Source organism: Aquila chrysaetos, chromosome 19 (assembly GCF_900496995.4).
Source record: "Aquila chrysaetos chrysaetos chromosome 19, bAquChr1.4, whole genome shotgun sequence".
NCBI classification, from domain to species: domain Eukaryota; kingdom Metazoa; phylum Chordata; class Aves; order Accipitriformes; family Accipitridae; genus Aquila; species Aquila chrysaetos.
The window spans coordinates 18,787,770-18,805,252 of NC_044022.1; the positions used below are offsets into that span (position 1 = coordinate 18,787,770).

The following is a 17,483-nucleotide window of genomic DNA, read 5'->3' on the forward strand; positions in this document are numbered from 1 at the left end:
AACTTTCAACGCACATAGACAACTCCAGAATTTCAGGCACATGTGATTTGATTTCATTTGGTTTGTACCCTTTAGAATGAAATAACGCTCTATTGTCCTGATCTATTTGCAGACATAACTGTACCAGGAAGGCTGTGATTTTCATAATGTTATATCAGTGGCATGTGGTTGCTGTAGCTGCTCAAGAGACTTGGTATTATGTCCCTATTCTTAGTAGTGATGAAACTTTAAAAGGCTTGTACAGTCAGAGCAGTTAAATGTGAACAATATCTAGTAGATACTATTGGTGTTTTACCATGATTAATTTGAATTGTAATATTCAGAGACTTCTAATTTTTCCATTTGGGAAACTATTCTACACCACCATATCCTTGACTTTCAGGAAGATCATCCTTGTAATCAACCAACACAATGCCTTTCATAAATATCTTCCATTAATCCCACATGCATTTTCAAAATTATACCTACTTAGATTTTTTTAGGTATTTCTAGCAAAGTTCATCCTACTGATGTCAATGAAAGCTAGTAAAAATGAAGCTCTGTATTCCCTGTATTGCTTGCAAAAACATCTACTGAGAATTTTAACCTGACTTGGCTTCTTTTCTGTGGCTCAGGTACAGCATAGATATTCTGTGTTTTGCTCTTCCTTGTCTATAAAAATGATGTAGCACTTTTGCTTAAATAAATGTGCTTTGTGATGGTTAGGATTATTACCAGCTAAATGAATGACATAATGAGTTTCTTCAGTTTCACTTGAGCCTCCTCTTCTTTTACTTTGTGAATTTTCACCATGTCCTGCCTGAATCCTAAATGTCTCCTAAAGGTTGATTCTCATCTATGTTCACTGAAAGTCTTATAAACCAAATAATTACCTGATAACAATTTGCATATGCAGCTAATGATAAAAAAGCTCTTGTATTTAAAAAGAAATGTGTGACACCCCAAAAATGCCTAGACAGTAGAAAATGTAGTTCATTATTCCATTTGGCTGTAGTGACTTTTTATCTCATATTGATAACCTTTAGTGTGATAGAGCAGATGTCAGTGTATTTTGTTTATTATTTTCAGATTAAAAATCTTGCTGGTTTGCTCTGTAATACAGATAAGATCTTAACAGTTTATGTTCAGATAGTTTAATTGCCTCAATTGCTGGGCAGGAGAAGCAGCATGAGCAGCCTGCAGTTTGCCTGACCCTTTTCTATCAGATTGAAGTATTATTATGTACTGTACTATATTAAGCTTCATCTGGAAAAAAGCACAATCTGTTCTTTTTAAGCTTCTTAATAGTTTCTAGTACTGATTCATTGGAAGTGGAACTAACAGATTGTTATAGTTAGACTGTAGGTGGGGATGCATATGCTTGAGTTTTGAACAAAATTCCAACTCTGAAGCAGGGATAAGTCTTTTGCTTGATGATGTAATTGATTTTTCTTTAAACATGCAAAGACATATGGGAGTAGCTTTTAGAACTGGGCTTAGGGCCAGACGTTCAGGTAGGCAATATGCAGGATTCAGGCTGGCATTTTAAAAGAACCCAGCTGCTAGTTGTTGCCATGTGTGTAGGACATATTTACAAAAGCCATCAACAGCTAGCGGCTCTGATTACTGACAGACAAACTTTCAAGAGGAGATGAACATCCAGTAAAAAATCGTGATACTTTCTCCTGCAGAGCCAGTTACAATATAGAGGTGCCGGTTTCCAAACACCAAAATGGAGATGGAGTGTGGTGGGGGAGGAAGAGCTGAATATAATTTGACCATATTTCAGCTCCAGTTTGTGTTGTTTGCTGAGTCTTTCCTGCTAAACTAGAACTAGCCAAACAAAAGTAAATCAATCCCTGCCTTCCGTTTAACTTTTCCTTAGGATCTTTCTTTAAATTTAGAAGTGGAAACAAAACAGCTACATGGATAAATTGCCAGGTCATAGGCAGCTTCCATCATGGGGGACTCACAGAAGATGTTGCTCTGGTTCCAGCAGAGGCTTTCTGAATTAATTTTCATTTGGAAGTGAAACTACAAACTCCTTCTCAGAGTCAGGCTGCATAAGTCCTCACCTTGTCCATCCACGTGTGCAAGTCCAGAAGTCCCTGTATCCTCCTCCTTGTGTCACGGACCTGGCTGAAGAGTGGGAACTGCCCTGTGAGTGAAAACTTGCTCTTGCTGTGGCAGTTTTAGTAGTACTACTATGGAAATGCCACAGTTCAAGAATCAAAGGTCCATGAGGAGCCCAGTTCCATACAGAAAGCATGGAGATGCTTTTCCACTGTGATCCTCACATCTCATCCTCTAGGAAATGATGTAATATAACTGCCCCAGTTTCCCACTCCCATTCCCTCAGTGCTACATGTCTACCTTCATGCACGTACAGGTTTTCCACAGAAAGAAAGATAGCTCAGAGGAATTTCATCCTAATATGTGGTACAAAGGAGTTTAGCAGAAAAGATTGTCTTTTTCCATCGAAGAGTGTTCATTATCCCCACAGTATAGCTCAAATTAAATATACATACCTCATCAAACCTCTTGCACAACAGGGGAATTCACTATGAATAATTAATTAAGTAGAGTTTAATCAGCAATGATCATGACAAGAGCTCCACTGGTGTATTTGTATGAGCGTCTTGAAGCAAAGCTACCTTCTGTTTTCATCAAATCTCCCTTGAGCTCATGCCATACAGCTATATTTTTACCAGTTGGAGAACTCAGTCACTCTCAGATTTGGACTGCCAGGTTGTTTTTCTTCCAAATGTTAAGAACGTAACACTTTGCTAAGTGGCCTTGGTAGTTTAACATGTTTCCTCTCATTTTGGATGACGCATTGCTTTCTGTATGGTTTCACAAAATCTCCCTGTCTTGATAAATGATGACACCATGGTATTTGTGCCAGTGCAACCTTTATTTGACTGGAAAAGAGTTAATGTACTTTGTGTTCATTGCAAGACCTACTATTTGTCAGTACTGTAATTAAACCTATTCTCAGCTTTATAGCAAGACTCAGGGTAAGAGTTTGTACATTTATAACACTTTCAAACAAAGAATGCAGTATCTGCAACATTGAAGAGATCCAGTTCTGTAAGTCAATTAGACCTGGCCATGACTTTTCCATTGACAGTTTTTTGACAGAAAACGAAGTCTTCAGAATTTCAGTCTCTTTGAGATATAATATGGAACAGGTTTTCCTCAAACTTCCAACCTCTATGGCAAAGTTTGATATGGGTTTTTTTCCTTTTTATTTTCTCTTAGGAAAAATGAAACAGAACATTTAATGTTGATCCAGATTGACCTAAATGAGAATAATTTTAAACGAAGTAGTGTATTTCCTGTCAAACAGCTTTATTTTATTTTAGATGGCCTCAGGGCCCAGTGGGAGTTATATGTGACTGACCCCCATTTTTCCTTCAGACTGACTTCTGAGGTATAATACATCTTTCATGAGGCACCACATTTTTGACCTCTAGCTGAACTGTTTCAGCATCTCAAGGGAATCACTTGATGCTCATGTATCACAGGAAACATAGTTTTCCCTAAGAGCGTGACACATGGGGAAGCACTGGGCACCTGATTTACAACTCCCAGGAAGTATTGCAACAACTGAGTTTAAAAATCCTGTGACATTTTGTCCAGGCACAATTTGCATAGTAATGGCTTTTCCATCAGGCCTGATCACAGCAGGGAGGAAAATGAAAGTCATATTAGCTAAGGAGATTGGAATTCAAGGTCTCAGTGATTCATTCCTGATGTGAAACAAAGGTAATGGCATTTCTTCTCTTCTACTCTTTGTCTCTTTTGGCTATTCAGATGGTAAGATCTTCAAACTGGAGACTGTTCTTCACGTTCATGTACAGTGCTGAGCCTAACAGCCTCTAAACTCTAGCACCAGGGCGATAGGGACGATTTCCCAGGTGGGCAAGCTGAATGCTTGGTGGCTTCAATGTCCAAGGTCACAAAACCAAATGACAGCCCAAATCCAGTTGTCTGATTCTCACTGCTTCACATGCATTTTTACTGTCAGTGCTCTTATATACTTGTAACTGTGATAGTAAAAGAAAGCATTTTCCTTAGAGATTCTTCCATTTGCAAACTAACAGAAATAAGTGAAAGATCAGCAGTTCCTTGCAACAGCATCACTTTAACACTCTCCATCTTATTACTTTACTCACTGTGTTTCTGTGGAATATTACTGAGGGGTTAAGGCAATATTTTGGAGAAAGATTTCCTGCCTCAGAGGCCTTCTTATTTAAATGAGACATGAAACAGATTTAGACAGCCAGATGGAGGAGCACAGGGAACCAGAGAGACAATCCTGGTCAGGATGATTGTCAGTGATACCAGTACACCCACTGTTTAAGCACTGTGACTTTTATGTAGGCCTGGCAATGGAGAATTTTCCATGGTGAGACAGAATAAATAACAATAACTGCAGCTATCTGTTAATATTTATTATCAGTCTATGCCACAGGGAGGGGAAGAATAGATTTAAAGAAATTATGAAGTTTTTCCTGTTGTGTTGGTAGACATTTAATTAAAAAAAAAAAAAACAACACAGAAGTACAATTAGTCCATCTGCAATCCTGTGATCTCTGTAATGCTAATCCTCAATTTTGCCACCCATTCTCCCAAGTCACCAGAAGTTCTTTCTTCATAGGATAAGTTTTACCTTTCAGTGTAATTAAAAAAATCGTTGCTTTTCAGATTGCATTATAAACAAAGTCATGTTGTTATGAGTCATTGTTTTGTTTTGCTTATATTTAAGATATTTATTCTGAACATATATTTTTAGATTTTCTGAAGTAAACCCCAGAGCACTTGATCATATTTAGTCAAGAGAATCAGAATAGACTGTGCAATTTATACATACATTGTTGTAGACATTTGGGACCAGATCCTCAAAGGATCTAACAGCCTTTGATTTCAACAGAGATACAGGCTCCTGAACAGAAGTAAGGTTTCTGGGCAAATATGTTGATCTTGACTTGAAAAATGGATTAATAAATTAAAATGTTAATGTTATTTTGTTAAGATTGGTACACTGATCTGTATGCAGATATGTTACATATTCTTTAAAATATTTGCAGTTTCCAAACCAAGAAAAGCTTCTGCAAATTTTAATATATACGTACGTGTTTCTGTTTGTACTCAGGAAACTATGGTGAAAGTGGAATGGAAGCCTTCAAAGATATGGCGGCCAAGGAAGGGATCTGCATTGCACACTCCTACAAGATCTATAGCAATGCCGGTGAACAGAGCTTTGACAAGCTGCTGCGAAAGCTTCGGAGCCACCTGCCCAAGGCAAGAGTGGTCGCCTGCTTCTGTGAAGGCATGACTGTGAGAGGGCTCTTAATGGCTATGAGGCGCCTGGGACTTGCTGGAGAATTTTTGCTGCTGGGCAGGTGAGTAATACTATGCAATTATAGCCAGCCTTTTTACTGAGTAGGGCAAAAAAATAAGACAGTCCAGTCAAGCATATGTAAAACACACACTCGTGGTCTCTCCTATACATGCACATATCTGAAGGACGGAAAATAATGTCAGCCATGTCGTAATGGTACATACTCTACAAAGACATGCATCATTCTCATGGCATGCCGGGCAAACACAAGTCTGCTTGGCCAGTCTTAATAGCATTGTGTAAGGGAAGGCTGACACACAACATTTGATCTGTATCATCCATTTTGTTCACTGCAGTTTAAAATGCATCATGTACGTATACAGCCTGAAGCTATGCCTCATTCAAGTAACACTGTGTTAAGAATTGCTGATGTGGCCTCTGGGTGGACCTGAAATAGATCTTCCCAAAACAAAGTTTGTTAACCATCACCTTTTCTTCCTGAGCCAATGTGCTGACATGCATACTGTCCCAAAGGCAATATATAGGTAATCCTTTCTCTTAGCTCAATGATATCAGTGGTTCCTTCCCTAACCACCGAAGGGAGAAAGGAAAACTCACTCACGTGTGTTCACCCAGCAGAAAAAGACCCTGGGCTTGTAAGCAGAGAAGGAAAAGATATTGATGTAAACCTAATGGGATCTTCCTATTTGCCACATATTTAACAAGTGGACCCTAAGAGAGATGGGAAAAATGGTGTATTTACCACAAAACGGAGCATACCAGGACGCAGCTAATGTGACCAGCTGCCTTTCCAGTGCATTATTAGAAGGATGACCTGATGCTGTCCCAAGCATGAACTCTACAGGAACGCAAAACGGTGTCAGTGAAACCAGATGTCGTGGTGAGACCTTCAAGGAAACTCGTAAGGACTGCAGCTCTGCCCAGCTGTCTTGGAATCTGGGACGCTGAGACTGTCCCACTGGTAGGACACCAGCCTCTATTCCCAGTCTGCCCTGCTGCACACGGCTGCCTTTCCCCCTTGGGCAAAGGGGAAAGCAAACAGGCAACAACAGGGACTCCTGCCTCTACCCTTACTCTTTGGCACCAGCCTACACTTTGGCAATTTCAGATGTGAATTTCTTAATTATTTCTATCTTATGGCAACTGTGTCCACCCTTCCTTTCAAATAGATTTTATCTGTAGGCTCTTCCATGGATTATCGTGGTCCTTTTCTGAACTGACACCCAAAGAGACCACAGCCCTCAGGGTGAGATTCACCTAAACTTATTTAGATGTCTACAATTTAGACACTTCCATGTAGGCTAGCTATCAGGATTCCCTGTATAGTTAATGGAGAAAAGTAGGACCTCCTTAGGTCCCTTGTTTGTAATGTGGACATTTCAAGTAGCCCAGAGAAATCACATTCTAGAAAAGGGCTTGTACAAAGACTCTCTTGATGACTAGCTTTAGTGGAAAAGCCTCCTTGCCAATTGTTTAAAGAGGAGCAAATGCCACCTCCGCTACCTCTAGCTGAATCTGGTGCCACATGACCTTTGCTGTCTTCTTTTATCCTAAACACAAGAAGTTGCCAATTCTTTGCAGCAGCACCCAGATTTAGAAGCACGTAAGCATCATTTTCAAAAAATATGTTGGCCCTTAACTCCTCCAGACTCCAAGCCACACTTAATTTTGTATGGGATTTGTTTATGTACAGCAGTGCTAAATTTAGCCCTCTGAGATGCTTTTATGAATAAGGACTTCAGGAACAGGTGATTGTGAATAAGAATGGAGCAATACAGCTTAGCTCTTCAAAAAAGCAAGGTCTAGAGAGAACTGGCTTTGCTTTTTTTCAGTGAAAAATACCTGTTTCTAGCTGCAGTGAGAGTTGTCATGCCTAATTATAAGAAAGTTGTTATTCAGAATAAGACTTCCATTCGGTAGATTGAAAGTGATAGCTTCTTTCAGAAGTCTAAACTGTAAACTGTTTGAAGTTAAAACAAAAATCCTTAATTTTACCAGACCAATTTTTGTGTGTCCATGCCTGTGGCAGTACTATACAATTTATTTGTGAAAAATGTAGCATGAACTGGAATTGTTTACAAAGAATGAAAAAGAGAAGTGCAGGGATTTTTTTTTTCCTATCTTTTCTATTTATTAACAGAGAGAGATTCCAGGGTAATGGCTGAGAAGTGGCTACTTAGACATAGGTTAACTTGTCCCCAGCCAGTAGCTGCTGGGGACAGGTGTAAACTAATTGCAGTTACCTTCATCCGACCAGAGCATTCCTATGGCTGCATCAGACAGCTGGAGTGATGTAGTGTCTCTACATATGGCTCTGCACTTTGGAGATCCCAAGGATCTAGGAGCCTTCCATCTCCTTTCTATAGATTTGATTCAGATTTGGTATTAAAATCAGCTATAAGCCAGAAATAAACCAGTTAGTTTTGCCTACTGAGGACTTTTGTTTGGATTTGAGTCACCCTTAGTCAGGAGAGTGGACTGGTTTATGTCCCTGCAGTGCAGCAAGCCTCATGTGCAGAGTGTGGGATGTTGTGGAGCCGTTATGTTACACAAAAGTGTTCATTCTTACAGAAATATTCTCCTTCCGCTATGGGATAATTTTGAGGCTTTGCAGCAGAGGGGAAAGAAAAAAGCAAAAGAAAAAGCAGAGAACTTGCAGGAAGGCTTCTTGACGTATAGGCGATGCAAGACAATAACATCATTGTCCATTGATGGCCTGAGTTCCTGTAGGGTTTTAAAGCTCCATTTTCCAGAATCTTGATGTGCTGTGTGCTTTCTTGGTTTCAGCTGTTTGGCTCTGTTGGCTACGAATATTTAACTATTGGTCCAGAGCTAGGCTTGTTAGTGGCTTCTGTGGAGAGCAACCTAAGGCACTGACCCGGGATGGATGTGGCACCAGGACAAACCCAGACCTTACAAGCAGATTATGTTGGGGACTTTTTTGTTCATCATTTATATAGGGGAAAAAGGTGTTTAGCAAGATTTTGAAAGGAACAGATAGTTCAGAGCACTCAAAGGGGAAAGAGCTATATCTGAAATAGAAGAAGGGTCATGCAACAATTTCTCTTGTGAAGTTACGCAGGAAAATGGACTAGGATAAGATTTATACTTTCATTCATGCTCTGATCCTGGAGTTGCTCTGGGCTGCCTATTCAGCTGAGAAGGTTATAAAAGGACACTCCAAGTTTAGGGAGAGTCATTGTGACTGAAATGCAATGGGTTCACTCGGAAAACTTCATTTGCTAATGGATATTTATTCGTTACCCCCCAAATGCATTTTGCTTCCCCCTTGTTCTGTGAAATGGAGAATTATTTTATTTCCAAATGCACAGAAAGAAGTAAAGTCACAAAGCCACACAGTAGCTCTATGGGAAACCACAGGAAATCAACATTTCCACTTCCTCTTAGCTTTCTTTTGTTCCATTTCTGATTTGGGTTTACCTCTAATATTTCCAATCTGAAGCCTTGCAAAAATACTGAGATTTTTGGAAGCTGTGGATTCCTCATAGCACCTGTTTTATGCTCAGGTAAACAGAAAATGGAATGGCCAAGGAGAGTGCATATCAAATAAATCACCTTGTAGGGCCCCAAGGGGAGGAGAAAAGATATCCTTCAATAAACACTCCACTCTTGACATACTATGCAGTTCCTGAAATTGCATTACCTGCCTGTGACAGAGATGAAAGATGGCAAGTCATTAGTGATTGTAGCATTCAAGACCTATTTGATTCATGGAAAACATTTTAAATGCTCAGCAAATATTTACCTCATGCACATTGAGGAATTGGACTTAACCTCAAATAAAAAGGTGAGTGTGCTGACTTTCAAGTGTGAAAAAAATGTTATTTTAACCTAACCGTTATTCAACTTAATTGAAATATGGACACCAGGCTTCTTCTGTTTGTCCTTATTGCTTCTGTCATGCACAGGTCATACGCCAGGAGATACCCTTACAGATAATATTCATTAGAGAATAAATAATACATTCACATAGCAGAATAGCTTTGGAACATATTTCAGAGAGAAATATGGAGTATTAATTGTGTAGATAAAAACAATTTTGTTGTAGGTGATTTTCAGCTGTTCCTCATTTTATGTAATAGTCAGCCCCAATAGGTGACATTTTCTTTCATGTTGTACCTACACCTTCATGCTACTCCTCTTGACTGCTAGTTTCTGATGTTTGGAAAAAAACTCTGTGATAACTCTATCCAGTGAAAATTTTATCTGATGCCTTTCATCTACAAGGATTCCAAAACATCTCTTGGAATGACTAAATATTTTAATGCCAGGTCATCTGATTTTTTATAATACAGTAGAAACTATTAGCTACAACCGAAATTATGCATATTGACTATAGCTGTCCTAAATAAAATGGGTTCAGAGAACAGTACCACAGTACTGGATAATTTTATTCTTTTTTTGCTTGCTGGCATTATTTTATCCTATAGCAACTAATACCTTTGGGATGGGAGTCAGGCACGGTGTTGGTGACAGCACTGTTAGGGATTGTTACCAAGAGGCAGTTTGGACACCGGTACTCTGTTTTGGCATAGAAGAATGTTAAGATACATGGTTGCAGGCCTTGCATGCCTTTTACCTCCAGACAGGAGACCTGCCCTTGGGTGGTTTTGTTTAGTAGTATAGAAGTAGTTATTGTACAAACTTACAGAGCAAAACACAGAATTTTTGCAAAGGATTTGTGATCCCAAATGTAAGACACGAGGACTTATCCTGCTTTAAGTAGATGAGAAGGGAAAGGAGAAGGTAAGATAGAGGCATATAGGGATAAAATGGCTTGCTGAACATCTCCAGCTTCCAAATGGCATTCCAGAGGCAGTATTGATCTACAAGGAATTACCGGGACTTCCATATTCTTCATGTTCTAGTATGCGTATTGCGTGTCAGATTTACTCTGGTATTAACTACCTTGTTTGAATAAAGAGAAGTTAATTAAGATTATCTGCACTTCCTTTTTAATAAAATGACAAAATTAAACACAACCAGTAAAAAAATCTAGCAGAGAAGGAAATGTTTCTTTAGACTCTAGTACTGGTTCTGATTTTCAGCTGTTCAGCTGGAGAAACATGGCCAAAATTTATCAGTCTGATTTAATCTCCACATGGCTCTTAGATACTTCTTCAGTCAAGGGTTTGCAGAAACAATATAAAATTGTGTCTTGGTTACAATATCTGCAGCAAACGAATGGGAAATCTAGAACTACAGGGCATCCCACCGAGTTTCTGTGCTTCTTTGAAGTGCAATCAGGACTTGATGACTATGTCCTTAAACGTCCTTGCGAAGATTAAGAACCACATCCTGCATTTTCACAATTCACTCCATTCTGTGATATGAAAAAGGCTGTGCCTCAGGATAAGGGAACTCTTTCAAGCATGCCGCCGTTGGCAGAGCATGTCTGGCTGAAGGTGAATAAGGGGACGACACCAGTTCTAGCGGAGTGATGATCACAAGCAATTCAGGTGAGGCTCTGGGAGAGCGCAGAAGGCCCAGTGAAGCAGTGCCCATTCTTCTCAGAACAGCACTTGTGTTATCTAACTTTCACAAATCACCTCTCCTAACAAAAGATACCTGCTTGGCTCCTGAGGAGATGGATCGGAGGAAATTGTTATTGATTCTGAGTCTCACAGATGTTGCAGCAAAAAAAGCTAAGTAGAAGGTGAGTCGTAGAGATGACGATAGGGAGGGAGAATAAAATGGAGGACCACTAGTTCCAGGAAGTCCCCAAAGTAATTTGGCTGATAGGAAACTCAGCAATATATGAAGAAAATCTGGTTAGCAACCAAAAAGGGCAACTACTGCTGAAGGAAAATTAAAGCAAGATAGATGATCTGAGGGAAATGAGTTCTTTTCAATAATTTAAAAAGAGATCTTTTGTGACACTTGTAAAAGTGTCTGTTGGATGAAGAAAGATCTCACTGCAGAGGATGTAATAATTTCCCTCCTGAAAGTATGCTGTGTGGTGTGGGTTAACATGCCTTTTCTGTGTTTGTATAAGTCCAACTGGTGGAGAAGTTCTTGTAAAATAAATGAGGATATGAAATTTTTCAGACCTGAAATATGCTCTAAATTAATTTTTGGTTATTTCTGCTGCTTCAGAAAAATTAATCAGCCAAAATTCTTCTATCTAGAATAGTTCTAACTGGATAACCTTTGACAAAAATGTGGAAGCTAAATGTAAGATAAGTGTGCAGATCTCTTCTCCAGGGACAAAATAAGCAGGTGAAAAAATACTTTCAGAGTACACTTATGCAAACCCAGCCTATATTAGGAGTCTACTCCCTTTTTCTTCAATCCACAGTAGATAGGAGCCTGCTACAGCCTCACCTGAATGCTGTTTCCTCTGAAGAAACTGTCTGCTGCCCACTCATTTATTTATCTCTCAGTTCTCTTGCTCAGGCATCAATGTGTAGCCCAAGGAAGCAGCTATCATATTATACCTAGTAGTTAAATGCACTGCAATTAGCAGCATTAAGTTGGAATCTTCATTGCCACCCAAAAGACAAAGAACAGTAAAACAAAGGTTTGATTTTCTAGAGCTGTAAAAGAAATTAGGGAAGTGAAAAGCTGTCTTCCTTCCTGTATCCAAACAGTGTCCTTAGAGGTAAAGCAGATTAGAGAATAAAGAATAACTTCATTTTGAAAAGGAGCTTTGTGGTCTCCATTTACCTGGCAGCCTTGTAGCTCAGAGACCCTCAGGGGGAGCAATAGCAGCCCCCAGCTGTGTCTTGCTGCAGATGGAAGCAGTGGAGAGGCTGGCCAAGGCTGTTTGTGTAATAACTGAAAGGAGCATCGTTTTCTTTCTATGGTATGAACCACAAAAGATTAACATAAGTAAGGACCCCACAAGCTATGTTTGAGGATTTTAAGGAGATGAGTGAGGCAAACATCTGCACTGAAAACAAATCAATCAACCTGATTTTCTTAATCTTTTTTTTTTTTTTTTCTTTAAAATCCCCCTTTTCTTTTTTGGTATCTACCTGACCTGTTTCTAATAAATATTGCGTCCTGCAGTCCAATTTCACAGTCACTAATATGGATGGAGGTAGTGGGAGATGGGAGTAAGCTCTAAGCATGTTTGGAAGAATGTCTTCATTTTGCCCTTGCAGGAATTCTGTATCTTCCCTGGGATGTGTGAGTGTGACATGGTGTCAAGCAAACATCAGAGAATTTCCTAGTGTGCATATTGGCAAGTGAGCACACCTTCTACTTATGTCAATAAGAGATGTGTATGTCTTTGAGAGGAAATTCAGGTCCTACACATCTGAAAACATAACATTAGAAAATAATCATGGCTGTATCAGGTCAGATCAAAGGTCTATCAAATCAACATGTTGTTTCTGGAGGGGGCCAACAGCAAATGACTGGCAAAAAGTGACAGCAGGCCAGGATGGAGCAAAGTTTTCCTGAGCATTCTTAAATCTACGACTGATCTGCAGTTCAGGAACCTCCTAAATCAAAGTTGGTGTCTTTGTAGGGGAAGCCCTTGTGCAATGCACTGCTATGAGTAAAAAGGAAGAAGTACAGACAGGGGTAGAATATGAATGAAAAGCTTAGTCCTAGGAGACATGAGCTTTAATACTAGTTCTGGCACTAGATTTATTAGTGATTTTGCATGTGTCATTACATGTATATGTCTTTGCTTTTTCTCTGTAACTGTTTTTCATGACTACTTTAGACAGTGAACAACTCAGCTAGACACTGTATTTTACTATGTAATTGTGTTGCCCTTTGGACTACCATCTCCAAACATTTTTTGATTATTCAAGTACTACCATAAAGCAACACTACTTCAGTGAGGTCAATAGGCATTCTTGCTCAACAGGAAACAAATAATTAGTTGACATTGGTAATAAATATATCCTTCTCATGACATGACAAATCATGAGTGTGTCCAATTAAATGATTTACTTCCTGAAGGATCTGATCTTTCTTATCTAAAACTGGCATTAACAACCAAGGGAAGGTAGCTTTTTCAGTCAATACACTTGAATAGAGTTGTGCCTTAGCACTGTAGAAAATGTCAGTGATTAGGAAATCAGGATGTCATTCAAGTCTCTCAGTCCTGCACTGCAGGTTCATCTCTACCTAATTCATGCTTGATCCATCTTGGATGGATCTGCTTACAATCTTTCAAAGATAAAAATTCCACAGTCTCCTCAGGCAACTGTCTCCTATGCTTAACTACTCCTTATACTCTTCCTAATGTCTAACCTACCTTTTTAAACTGTTTTTTTAAGCCCATTACTTCTTGTCCTATCCATGTGAACAAAGGAAGCAGGTAATTCCCTGCCTTTCTAAGACTACCATTTATATATTTGAAGACTTATGCTTTCCCTTAACCTGCTTTGACAAGTTTCAGTGTGAAAGGAAAACATGTTTTACACTTTGGAATAACATGAGATTTCTATTCTCCCAATGGAAACGAGACATAGGGAAAAGCACAGAAGAAGAGGTGGCAAAGAATTCTGAAGCATTATATAAGATTTATTTTCATTGCAAAAGGACAAACCCGTGAGATGACCTACACAGTTGAAAAACAGACAGTAAGGCAATCTCAAAGACAGCTCCATATTGCCAACAGACCCATATTTGCAGTTCCGCATGAAATCAAGTCAGTGGCATTGCTGGGAAATTGTGTCCATTTGTGGGTGCATCTCTGTTCTCCCACTAGAAATATATGCTTCTGATTTTACTTTTGACTTTAAAGCTCTACTCTATCCAACAACTTATTAGAACTCAGAATGGGAGAAGTCGATGAGTGGCTCACTTAAGATTGCTCTCTTCAAATATGTCTTCTGAGGTGACAGGCAATGCCCAAAGAAAACTTTCTGAGGTGACCCTATTTTGAGGATGAAAGAGACTCTTCCAAGTCTAAGAAAATAAATTTAAAATACTGTTGGAACAATGTAAACATTTTCTATTTAAGCTTGAGAAAAGATGAGATGCTTTCTTCTCAAAAACAAGAATTCAAGAGCAGAAAAGAAATTAAGATGTTAAATTCCAGCACTGTTATTCTACCATTCTGTGTAGGCTACATGATAAAAGGTAACTGTTTAAAAAGTTAAAACTAAGACTGAAAATGTGATCCAGTATATATTCCTGGAAAGATTTAAAGGTAGTTGGAACAGGATGAAAGTTAGTATTATCCTTGACTTTTTTTGATCTTTAGAACAGCTATAGACTTTTGGTTAATAAAGTTAAGTGAGCCTAAAATAATCTTCATTAAATGCTTGGAATATATTTGTCCAAAAACCCCTCCAAACCTACTTCTGCTCCTTTAAAATTAACATTGTGACAAATAGAGGTTTCCTGGAAGGTACTGATTAGCGGTTCAGATCTGTTTCCTTTCTATTATCTTCCTCTGTAATATGTGGGTATGTTATTTTCCATTTTCTTTTTTTCTCTTTCTTTTTTTGATTTATCTGCATCATCCCAGAGTCTGCACCTAGGAATAGTGACTCACTGCACACACACAAACCACACAGATGTCTGGATACAGAGAAGGTATTTATGAGAGGGGAAGACCCTGGGGTTTGTAGCTCCATGTTACCATCTCCTGATAAAGAGCATCTGTTCCAGATCATATGGTCCAGGAAGTCTCTTTTCTCCACAGATCTGCCATCAATTTGGTTCACATCTTATTTACAAAGGTTCTTTGTGTAAATAAACAGGAGAAAAGTGTGTGGCAGATAAAGGGAAAGAAATACTGGACCACTGGTACAGTATTCATTCAGTTGTCCCAGCTTTGCGGCTATTGTTACACGTGCTCCATTTTTTGGTTAGAGAAGGAATGTGGGAATCAGAAAGGCAGAGAGGTGCTTTCCTTAACTCCACATTTGAGATGATTTAGGAGTACTTACAACATCCCGAAGATCTGAACATAAAAACATTACCCATGCGGCAGAGATTTATACCGAGGAACCCATCTCACTAACACTGCTGAGTGATTATGGAAGAATCTTACTCGGAGTAATGAAAACTTCTGATTTGTAAACTTGTGGTGTAATTCATTTTTCTATCACTCTATTAAAATGACAAAGTAGCACACACAGCAGCACATTTCCCCCTCAGTATGGCTGAATTGATAGTTTCTAGTGAAGCCATTTTGTCTCCAGAGGTTAAGGCTGAAGGCGACTGATAACGTGGATGAAATACCAAAACACTCTAAACCTCATTCTGGTGGAATTCAGTTCACTACTGCTTTGAAAAGACATTATAAATCTTGGCAAGAAGATACTGCTTTCAGGAAGAGCAGATAAAAAAGCCATGTACTATTTCAAGGAATAAGGCCCAGGCTGAATTCTGTTGATCTTTTTCCTATTAATTAGAAACACAGTAATAACAGAATGAATTAAATGAACAGTATTTTAATTAGGAAGGCAAAGTTAATAAAATAAAATAAAATCTATATTTACTAAGGGGTCATATCCTTCAACCTTTATTCGTGTTGATTAGTAACAATGAAGGAAATGGAGACTGGCTGAATCATAATGAGTAAGTCATCTCTATCCTGGGAAAATGTATAGTTATAAAACATGGTGATTTAATACATTTTAACTGGTATGCTGTTAAACATTCTTTGTCTTTAAGTGCTGAGAGTGCTGATGTTAATCTTGGATGCTGACACTTTTTAACCATGAATGGCTGAGCTGTGTGCTGGTTTTGGCTGAGATAGAGTTAATTTTCTTCATAGTAGCTAGTACGGGGCTATGGTTTGTATCTGTGCTGAAAAGAGTGCTGATAACACCGGGATGTTTTCGTTCCTCTGAGCAGGGCTTACCCAGAGCCAAGGGCTTTTCTGCTTCTCCCCCCACCCCACCAGCGAGCAGGCTGGGGGGGCACAAGGAGTTGGGGGGGACACAGCCGGGACAGCCGACCCCGACTGACCAAGGGATATTCCAGACCATAGGACGTCATGCTCAGAATATAAAACTGGGGGAAGAGGAAGGAAGCGGGGGACACGTTTGGAGTGATGGCGTTTGTCTTCCCAAGTCACCGTTACATGTGCTGGAGCCCTGCTGTCCTGGGGATGGCTGAACTCCTGCCTGCCCATGGAGAGTGGGGAACGAACTCCTTGTTTTGCTTTGTTTGCGTGCGCGGCTTTTGCTTTACCTATTGAACTGTCTTTATCTCAACCCATAAGTTTTCTCACTTTTAGTCCTCTGATTCTCTCCCCTTTTCCACCGTGGGGGGAGTGACTGAATGCCTGTGTGGGGCTTAGTTGCCAGCGGGTGTTAAACCACCACAGCTGATTTTTATATAGTTATACCAACGCATACCACAAGGAAAATTATTCCTTATATCCTAGTAGTTAGAACAAAGTAAGTTAAATTGTTTCTGTTTGAATCATTTTCCAAACTCTGCATGTGTTCAAAGGTTTCAAGGTTTGGCTAAATTGGTTCATTTTCATAGCCAAATGTGCATCACCTGGAGGTTGTCTGAGTAACAAAAAGGGCATGTTAACCACCCACAACCTGATTTTACCTGAGCATTTCTGACATGATTAAAATCATCCTGTAGCATATAGTCAGCTCAGCAATATCTTGAGGAGGATGACTGTCACAAAATGCAGGGCTTGATGTTAGCTGTACACTTAATAGAGATTTGGTGGGGGGGTAAGCAGAAGTAATATACTAAGATGTGTTATTTAGTTACTTGCTCTGACCACAGATATTTATACAAACATCTAGAAACTCCTGCATAAAAGTGAGTGTCCAGAAACCAAAACACTAAATGCAGGTTGTTCGTCTGGTTTTGTTGATAGCTGATTACTTGAAATTGCCTTAATGTAATGAATACATGGTGGTTGGTTTTGGTTTTTTTTTTTAATCAAAGACAGAATTGCTTCTGAAGCTGTCATCTCATAGCTGAAACTTTTGAGGTTTATGTGTATTTTTTCTTTTTACTATAAGATATATAACTGATATTATGTAGCAAGAATAAGAAAATAGATAGCTTAATTATTTATGTAGCAATAATAGGAAAATAGATAGCTTAATTACTTATGCAGCAATTGCTCTGTCAGAAATCTAATTAGTTCTTGCTGCTCCGTAAGTCCTTGTCATGGGGGATCTCCCAGTACAAGGGCTTGGGTAAAGGTAATTAGTGTTTTCTA

The 17,483-nt window shown here is 39.1% G+C and overlaps 1 protein-coding gene across 5 annotated transcripts in view; it reads left to right on the top strand.

Moving 5' to 3' along the window:
- The window catches only part of GRM5 (glutamate metabotropic receptor 5), a 279,374-nt gene that overhangs the window by 121,312 nt on the left and 140,579 nt on the right, over positions 1-17,483 (top strand). For all 5 annotated transcript variants that reach the window (XM_030042795.1, XM_030042799.1, XM_030042794.1 and 2 more), the window contains one exon: positions 5,138-5,387. In XM_030042795.1, coding sequence (XP_029898655.1) covers positions 5,138-5,387 — 250 coding nt within the window. The remainder of the gene's footprint in view (positions 1-5,137; positions 5,388-17,483) is intronic.